Source organism: Maniola hyperantus, chromosome 14 (genome assembly GCF_902806685.2).
Source record: "Maniola hyperantus chromosome 14, iAphHyp1.2, whole genome shotgun sequence".
In the NCBI taxonomy this organism is placed as follows: domain Eukaryota; kingdom Metazoa; phylum Arthropoda; class Insecta; order Lepidoptera; family Nymphalidae; genus Maniola; species Maniola hyperantus.
In genome coordinates this window covers 6627552-6637325 of record NC_048549.1, presented here as the reverse complement: position 1 = coordinate 6637325, position 9774 = coordinate 6627552, and the positions used below count along the sequence as shown (strand labels likewise).

General features: G+C 36.3%; 2 protein-coding genes across 2 annotated transcripts; one reads left to right on the top strand and one right to left on the bottom strand.

Annotated features, from left to right (window-relative positions):
• Positions 1-203: 203 nt before the first annotated feature.
• On the bottom strand, positions 204-2414 carry LOC117988189 (general transcription factor IIF subunit 1-like). Its single transcript, XM_034975305.2, has 4 exons — positions 2147-2414; positions 949-1188; positions 561-725; positions 204-475 (listed from the first exon to the last, which is right to left on the bottom strand). Exons 1-4 carry the CDS (start codon positions 2261-2263, stop codon positions 338-340), a joined length of 660 nt encoding a protein of 219 aa, XP_034831196.1. The 5' UTR covers positions 2264-2414; the 3' UTR covers positions 204-337.
• Positions 2415-4944: 2530 nt separating this feature from the next.
• Positions 4945-5788, top strand: Atg8a (Autophagy-related 8a). Its single transcript, XM_034975714.2, has one exon. It carries the CDS (start codon positions 5138-5140, stop codon positions 5489-5491), a length of 354 nt encoding a protein of 117 aa, XP_034831605.1. The 5' UTR covers positions 4945-5137; the 3' UTR covers positions 5492-5788.
• The last annotated feature ends 3986 nt before the right edge of the window (positions 5789-9774 follow it).

Sequence of the window (9774 nt, the reverse complement as noted above, 5' to 3'; positions counted from 1 at the left end):
AGCTATCTCTGTACCGAATTTCGTTAAAATCGGTTAAGCGGATGAGCCGTGAAAAGCTAGCAGACAGACAGAGACACACTTTTGCATTTATAATATTAGTATGGATAGACCATTAAGGGTATGCTACAGTTCATCATTAAAAATGTTACATAATATTGTCAGCAAACAGATGAGGGACACGACTACAATAAAACAACATTAAGTTACTTTATTGAACATTTAATCCCCATTTTTATAAAATGAATACAAAGTAAACTGGAATGAAGTGCCAAAACAAGATTTTATTTTCATACATTTGTTAGACTTATCTAAATGAATTAAGTAAAAAATTCACAATTTACTTGTCCCGTACTTTAATCAGATCATCAAGATCTAATGCTACACATATTTCCTTTGAGTCTGTACGAGGATTTCTGTCCAAGATTTCTGTAATGGGGTAGTAATTGTCACGGTTGTCAACATTCCATCCTGAATACTGAAAACCAAAATAATAATTATTGATTATAAAATAATATTCAAACAAAATAATGACTAACAAATGTGAAGTTCCAAACACTCACCACACATGTGCATTTGTGTAGTATCTTTCCATTTGATTCCATCGGTATGAATTTCTGTAATAAAGCTTTTCCATCTATTTTCCACAAGTTCAGTTCATCCAACTTGGAAATCACCGAGTCTCCATCCCATTTCACATCAGACTTCAACAAAACAAAGTTCCCAGACTGGAAGGTAATTTCAAAAATTAAATATTAGTCCAAAGAGTTTGAGGCACGAAAGAGTTCACCTGTGATCACAATGTAATTATTAATTACTAGCTTTTTTCTATGTGGTTTTGTCCACTCCTTTTCATCACAATTAGTCCAACAACCAAGCCAAAACAATGTACCAGACAGACTTGTTTTCACATCAAATATAACTAAGTGTGGATTTGAACTGAATTCTTACATGAAAATGCTTTGGTATATCCTTTGACTGACTGGAATCCGACTTGTTGCCATCAGAGCCATTCTTCTCTTCATCGGAACCTTCTTCCTCGTCCAGTTCCCCCTCTTCATCTTCTCCTTCTTCATCCTCTTCAGCTTCTTCTTCACTCTCCTCACTTGTCGAGTTTTTACGTTTCTTTTTAGAGTTGTTCAGGGGTGCTTTTGTTGCACGTTTTCTACCGCCACGAACCGGTTGTTCCACCTATAAAAAGATAAACCACAAGCAATAATAACCACCATCGCTCAATATTTTAGGGGTGAACTGAAACTAGGACTTGTCAGAAATTTTACAAGAAATTCATACCGATTGATTCAGCCAGTATGACAGTCATACTGGCTGAATCACAGCAGGACCTTGAGGGAATGCTGATCGAGCTTAGCTGTTCTTCCAGAGGAGTAGGTCTTGAGAAGAACATAGACAAACCAAGTAATATTTAACAAACATGTTATCCAGAAGTGGAGACCAAGTACTACATAAGCGCAGTCAGACAAGCTCCAGTCCGCTGGACCTTAAGAAGGTGGCGGGGAGTGGGTGGATGAGGAAGCTATAGGATGTATAAGCACCATAAGCGTGTTAAAAAAGGCATATGTCCAGTAGTGGAGGCATACTGGCTGATGGATTGAAATCAAAGTAAAGCACATAGTATAAATAGTGAAATGAAGATGTGTTAACATTAGATGCTCTTAGGTAACTTAGAACATCTATTGAATGTATTTTGTGCACATCAGCGTTCTGAGTTTCGTATTAAAGAAATTACCGAATATTCGAATACAAGCCTTAACTAGAACCTAAAGGTCATGAGTTTATACATAGTTTTGTTATAAAACAAGGTTATAATTATTACTCCAAAACAATCGAACGGCAAACATTAAATGAAGTATCAAATAGTGCAGTTGGCAATGATTAACTTGTGCTCGTTAATTATTGAAATCAAACAAATAAGATACGTAAGAATCTTTTCACCAAACATTTAACTAGAGTTTACATTTCAAGCATTTCAGGCGTACCGCACAATAGCTAACCTGTTACATACAACAATCTATGAACAAACCACGCGCCATTTCTATTTGGCAAGCAAACGCACAAGACTAAGAGAAGTTCTAAGCATTCTATTCTGTTGAAGACCTTATTAAAATTGATAATAAAATGTTAAACACACCGGATCGGCATCCGGCGTCCAATCCTCTCCCGAATCTTGAAATTCTTCCGGTTCAGCCCCAGGCTCGGAGGCATCGGATTCATCGTCTGCTTTCTTGAGTGACTTTCTTTTACGCATCTTGTGTTAATTAATTGCAATTAAAATACAGACAACAGCAATTCAGCGTATAATAACGCCACAATGTAAAATTTTAGTAAAAATAAACTAAGGAACGCTTCTTTCTACTTGTTTCCGTGAAAAAGCAGCGCACAGCGAGAAGCCTCAATGTTGCCAACTTAATAAATATAGCAACGCGCCACCGAGTACGGACCATATTTTATGGTATATATACACGGCGCAAATACAGTCCGCGAGTAGGTACTAATATATAATGAAATATAATTTTTCTTCTACTTTTCAAAAAATTACTAATTTTTGCCATTTTTCCCATTAAAATGTATTTTTTTAATATCCATAAAAAGTAGTAAAACATTCTGCATGCACCGTGTAACAGCAGCATTATTGCTTCTACACACTCGCCGAGTTGAGATACTGACTCTAATTTGCGAGCCTCAGAATAAGGACTGTTAGAAGTAGCCCTATTGTGACACTTACTGTTAGAGCGAGATAGCTAAATGCATTTAAGCTCTTGTTAGAACGATTGTGACAAAAGATTATGTTTTGTCCTTATCACCGTGGCCACTTTTTTTTGTTTGTCAAAATGTATTTGTACGTGAGTATTTGACAAACAACGTGAAGTGTAGAAGGAATGACATTTCACAATTAAGAAAATCTGCTTGAGTGAGAGGGACTGAGGGGGCCACGCTAGTTGCAAATCTGGACATACCGTAAAACGGGGTGAATAGGTACGAAATCTAACTTCGCATTGAAATTTACGGATGTTTTGGTACAAATTATGATGCTTTAACTGTTTGTAAGCATCTCCGGTTGTAAGAATTCTAAGGAAACATCCAAAAAATATAAAATAATGACAAATTACTGGTATATTTTAATCAAAATATATGCTGTCCCTATTTATACTTGATCCGGGGTGTAACGGAATGGCAAAGGGGTGAATAGGGAAAAAAGGTTAGGGTTGTCAAACACAAGTTAGCTCTATCCTCTAATATTACAAAACTAGCTTATGCTCGCGACTTCGTCCGACACAAATTTCAAACCCCTATTTCAACCCCTTAGGGGTTGAGTTTTCAAAAATCCTTTCTTAGCGGATGCCTATGTCTTAATAGTTATCTTCATACCAAATGTTATTATACATGGCATAGTAGGTATCAAATCTTTAAAAAAAAGCAACCGCCGAGTTTCTTGCTGGTTGCTGGCATTCCGAATCAGTGGTTTGACGATTCAAAAATAAATAAATAAAAATATTTTTTATTTAATTAAACTGTTACAAGTAGGTAGTGTAGTTACCTATACTTGTAAAAGTTTAATTGAATAAAAAATATTTTTATTTATTTATTTATTTATCAATATTAAACAGTAAAATGCCATTTAACTAAATTTTACTAGTCGACTACACAAGAAGGAAGAATTTTTTTGAACAATTTAATTAAATATTTAAAGTGACAGCCCTGTCCCTATATAAACCTTACTGTTCCTATTTAACCTTGATTCGTTCCAATTCAGTAAGTATAGCGTTCCTATCCACCCCTTTCCCGTACCTATAATCCCCATGGCAAAGCCAAAACCACTTGGTTTCCAATTTTTTCTTTTTTACAGAAAAATATGTAACATTTAGACAAATCTGCTTTTGTGACGCCTCTTAGATAAATGTTTAATGATTTCTAATAGTTTTTCTACTGTTTTATTCTCGTACTGCGTCAAAGTAAACAAAGTTTTAAGACCTACGGCTTAGCGTGTTTTGAACAACGTTTTTGCAATGATGCTTTCGTTATTTTAATGTCAATTTGTCTCTGGTTCAGTGATGCCAAATAAAAGATCAAATATTCTACTATAGGGAAAAACAATGCTACCAAAATTCTAAGCTGTTTTGGGTATTATTTTTACGTTCAAATCTCATTCCCAGTTTTGTCCCTATTCACACCCCGGTTCCTATTCACCCCGTTTTACGGTAACCACAGGGTTATACTGTTGTTTACAAATGCATGACGTCAGAGCACAGATAATCTATCGGCCAAACATGGCCGACAGTGTTTTCACCTGTCTAAGAAAAATATTTTTTTAAATTAAAATTTTACGGTTTTTAGGGCGCAAAAAAATATAGTGTTAATTTTTTTGATATAATAGGACAAATATTAACCATTTAAGACCAACTTAAAAAAATTGTCAAGTAGCCTATTCAGTAAGTATAGCGTTCCTATCCACCCCTTTCCCGTACCTATAATCCCCATGGCAAAGCCAAAACCACTTGGTTTCCAATTTTTTCTTTTTTACAGAAAAATATGTAACATTTAGACAAATCTGCTTTTGTGACGCCTCTTAGATAAATGTTTAATGATTTCTAATAGTTTTTCTACTGTTTTATTCTCGTACTGCGTCAAAGTAAACAAAGTTTTGAGACCTACGGCTTAGCGTGTTTTGAACAACGTTTTTGCAATGACGCTTTCGTTATTTTAATGTCAATTTGTCTCTGGTTCAGTGATGCCAAATAAAAGATCAAATATTCTACTATAGGGAAAAACAATGCTACCAAAATTCTAAGCTGTTTTGGGTATTATTTTTACGTTCAAATCTCATTCCCAGTTTTGTCCCTATTCACACCCCGGTTCCTATTCACCCCGTTTTACGGTATCGGTGTCGCGAGCTGTGTGGCCTTTTTTGCACGTACATATTATATATACATAAATGATCTGGTTGACTTTTCCATAGATTTAGTAGAATTTTCTCCTCTATCGTTTGTGTTTTCGTGTTGTATCAGCTGCTTGCGTCATTGCATTTTAAAACAATAAACGCAAAACAAAAAACAAGTCGTAATAATCAATTTGGAGCTCGACTACGTCGTTTTGCAAATTACTGTGAATAAATTGAGCAAAAATGAAATTCCAATATAAAGAAGAACACTCTTTTGAGAGAAGAAAGACCGAGGGGGAAAAAATACGCAGGAAATATCCGGACCGTGTTCCAGTGATTGTGGAGAAAGCACCCAAAGCGAGACTTGGAGACCTCGATAAAAAGAAGTATTTGGTGCCATCAGATTTAACTGTGGGGCAGTTCTATTTCTTGATCCGAAAGCGGATTCATCTACGCCCGGAAGATGCACTGTTCTTCTTTGTGAACAACGTAATACCTCCTACGTCTGCTACGATGGGATCGCTGTACCAGGAACATCATGATGAAGACTTTTTCCTATATATTGCATTTTCTGACGAAAATGTTTATGGATATTAATATTTGTAATTAAAATTCACTACCTTTATTACTATAAACCATATGTCAAGTTTTCTCTCCATATGGTTTATTTAGTTATTAATTAAGGCTTAGCAATATTGATGTATTATGTTTTTGAAGGTGATAATTGATTTTAATTTGCGATTTCATCTCACTATTTTGTATATGCAATTTTATTATAGTTTTAGATGTCACATGCATATTAAATGGGTAAAGGATTACAATTTTCAATTTCTTTGTTTGGTTAAGATGTTAAGTGTGTAACAATTTCTGCATTAAACAATAAACATATTTAAAGTTTATGCTTTGTTAATTAAACATTCCTTTCTGTCTATTCCAACAAGGTTTTTTACGTAGATCAAATTATCAAAAATTAAAAAGTCCTTTATGTGGGAAATTAAGTTAAATGATTAGATTTGTTTTATATTAGTTTAGTGATGTGAAGTATTTGATCATGTGAAATACCTATTTCTCTTAAGTAGGAAGGTGCTTACCTATCCAGGAAATAAAAGCTAGTTATCATACCATTACTAACATTGCATCTTGAGTAGGCAGTAGCCCTTAAATAGATCCTGACTACAAATCACAATATTTTATCAACAATCAAGTATGGATTTTACCAGGCAAAATATACTTATTGTTCTTACATAAATTAATTATTTATTCCCTCATAACTCCCAAGCTCTTACCTATTTGCTAGTGTAAGGTAGATGGTATATATTTTAGGTAAATGTATTTTGTTCCGAGTCAACATTTCTGTCAGCCATGGTCGACTTTTCAGTTTTCATAAAAAAATTGTTGCAAAAGTAGGTAGTCCAATCTGAAGTTGCAACATGGCGGTCTGCGCAGGTATAGTCAAGGACATAGACAACACAACTCATTCCTTCCATGGTACCAATACTATGTATATGGCGTAAAACTTAACTCTTCACGCGCCATTTTAACTTTGTGTCAAATTTCATGTCAAAACTGCGATTTAATTCTGGCTGATTTTAAAGGTGAACCGTACTTTTGACATGATAGTTGATACGTAGAGTTAAAATGGCGCGTGAGGAGTCATTTTGTACGGACTATACCGTATACCTACCTATTATATAGGTAGGTATGTCTAACCACTTATCATAAACTCTATTCCAGAACAGATGAATAGTAATAAGCTGATTTCCTGCCGTGATTCGTAAATCGTAATGCATGAGTAGGTTCCTATCTGTTCTAGTCTAATCTAGACCTACGTAGACCTAGGTACGTAGATCAAAATATAAAACATTAGGTATGTAGATACCTGGAGGTATGAATTGTAAGCTGACACTTCTTTGGCCTTGGTATTATTTTTTGATGACATAGGTGTTTTGTACAGACTACAATTTTCTGCTTTGCGTTGCTATTTACAATATTTAATTGTACCTACCTACCTACTTGAATTATATTTCAGTAATTCTGTAATCTGTAACCAACAGCATGTAATTTATTTCAAGGTTTTACTTGTACATGAAATATGTACGTAGATACTTTCCGGTCGATATATTATGTTCATCTACATTACTAAGTAGGTAGTTCGCGACAGGTCGAAATGGCAATCGGGGTGGGGATACCCCGCACACCCGCATAGACCCCGCGATAACCCGGTGATAGATAGCGCGGATGACATACGGGTTTGCGGGGCGTCCCCCTGCCTCATACCCCGATTGCCATCTCGACCTGTCGCATAAGTACCTGCCAAATTCATGATTCATGATGGTCAACGGGAAGTACAATAGGTTACCCTGTAGGTTTCTTGACCGACAGACAACAAAGTGATCCTGTAAGAGTTCCTTTTTCTTTTTGAGGTCCGGAACCCTAAGAATCGGTCAAGTGCGAGTCGGGCTCGCACACCAAGGGTTCCATCCATCGTACAAGCAATAACACTTTTTTTTTAAATTTCCACGCGGCCGGCCATTATGAAATTCTGTGTATTTTGTTGTTATAGTGCAATAAAAATACACATTCGTAAAAATTTCAACTCTCTTCATATTACGGTTTACGGTGAAACTCTCTTCATATTACGGTTTACGGGTGAAACTATAAGGGTTCCTTTTTAGGTACGGAACCCTAAAAAGGAACCCTTATAGTTTCACCCTTTCGCCGTATGTCCCGTACCACCGTTCTTTTCATGGCGGCCATTTTGAAAATTTTATCAAGCATATTAATACACATTCTGCGACATCTCTATCTATTGCGGTTCACGAAATACAGCTCGCTGACAGACGGACGAATAGTGGAAGCTTAGTAATAGGGTCCCGTTGGCAACCTTCGGGTATGGAACTTTCTCAGCTGGACTTGTGTATTTAATAGTAAGTGTATGGACCTGCGCAAACCGGCATATTGCAACTCTAGTTTGGACTAATGATATTGTTTTGCGAGGACTATGCAGACTATACCTACCAACTTCCTGCCAAACACGAAATGCGCGCCGAAAGTTTTGGTTTACCCCATTGCTTGAGTGATACTTCATTGAATAGGTATTTTAAAATCATTATGAGGTTTTAAGACGGTTTTAAAAAAAATATAGCATTTACTCGTAGCATGACTTTGGAGAACCCAACCTTATGCAAGTTCTCTTTAGCAGACATGCGCTTAAGAATAGTTTTATTCTTGCTCTGTCAGTAAATAGTAGGTACAGTACGCGGCAGAAAATATTGTAGACCTTTGCAAAAGAGATAGTTTTGTAGAGCGTTGTTTCTGTCGTTGAGACCGACAAAACGTCAGATGGGTATGAGTGTCAGAGACAACGCTCTACAAAGCCGAAATCTCATTCTAAAGGTCTAATCATTGTAAATTCGATGTACAATATTTCTTGCCGGCTACTCTACCTACTTATACACTTAAAGATACGTATCTATACTAATAAATTAAATTGAAGTGTCTGTCTGTAATTTCGAAATAACTAGGTACCTGATATTAAGCTCATATGGTTATTTGAACTGTACCTACCATAACTGAATCACACGTTTTTAAAATTTTTGTCTGTCTGTTTGAACGTGATAATCGGCTGAACCTATTTTGACGGGACTTTCACAGACAAGTAGAGGATTAACCAGGGAGTAACATAGGCTACTTTTTAAACCGACTTTAAAAAAAGGAGGAGTTGTGTTTTTCTACCTATGTACACCGAAATCTCCGAGATTACTGAACCAATTTGCGTAGTTTCGTTTTAATTGATAGAAAAACTTCGTAACTAAAAAATTGGATTCCAACTCCTCAATCCTGATGTTGCATCACCTAAACTGACGGAATTTAGAAATTGTCAGTTATAAATTGATATTGGAGGTAGGTACCTACCTACCAAGTAAAGACTATCGTTGAACTCGAGGACCCCAACTCCTCAACTCTGATGTTGTAAGGAATTATATTCCTAAATCGTGGTGAGTTAAAACTGGCCTACTAAGTCGGTTAGAAAAAGGAACGACTAAACCGACACAATGCGGCTTGCTTCCTAATCCTACTAACATTCTTATTTGCATTGGGCTTTGAAATCGGTACCTATGTTACTTGCCAGCGGGACAGTAGTTTAGAAGGCGGGTAGAGACTTGGAAAGGCGCGAGGGATGCAATGGTTCGACGTGATTATTTTGCATGGATGTAGTTAAAGACCCAAGTCTAGAGAGTGACATAGGCTACTTCTATCCCGGAAAACCAGTTTCCAGGGGATTTTTAAAAACCACGCGGACGAAGTCACGGGCATCAGCTAGCAAAAATAAAGATTAAATAAAGAAATAAATATGATTGAATGAGTTCCTCTAACATAGATACTGCAATGTGGATAAGAGTATCAATACAATTTCCAATATAAGTACCTAAGGCTAGGTCCAGAGCTCTTAGATGTAAGTATTTGGTCCAGTTCAGCATACATTCTCCGCCATTATAATGAAGTCGTTTTCTAATTCATTGTCTCTGTTGCTAAGCGCCTGCGCAAATCGGAAATGGAACGGCAGAGTACTTTAAATTTATCAATTATATCAGTCGTAATAAGGTAGATATTTAAATGCTCGGAGATACCGCAGAGAACAATCCGCTACGATGCTCCGAGGTCGGTCTCCGAGAGACCGACCTCGGAGCATCGTAATTTGAAGTGTATACCTTATTTTGATTGGATAAGGAAAAATATGAATTGATAAACTTAAAATGGTTTTTTGTCCATCCGCCGCCGATTTACGAAAGCCCTAGTTTCGCTGAATAGTTAAACGGTAAGAAAAACCGACCAAGTGCGAGTCATATTTGCCACAGAGGTTCCGTAGCTTAAATTAG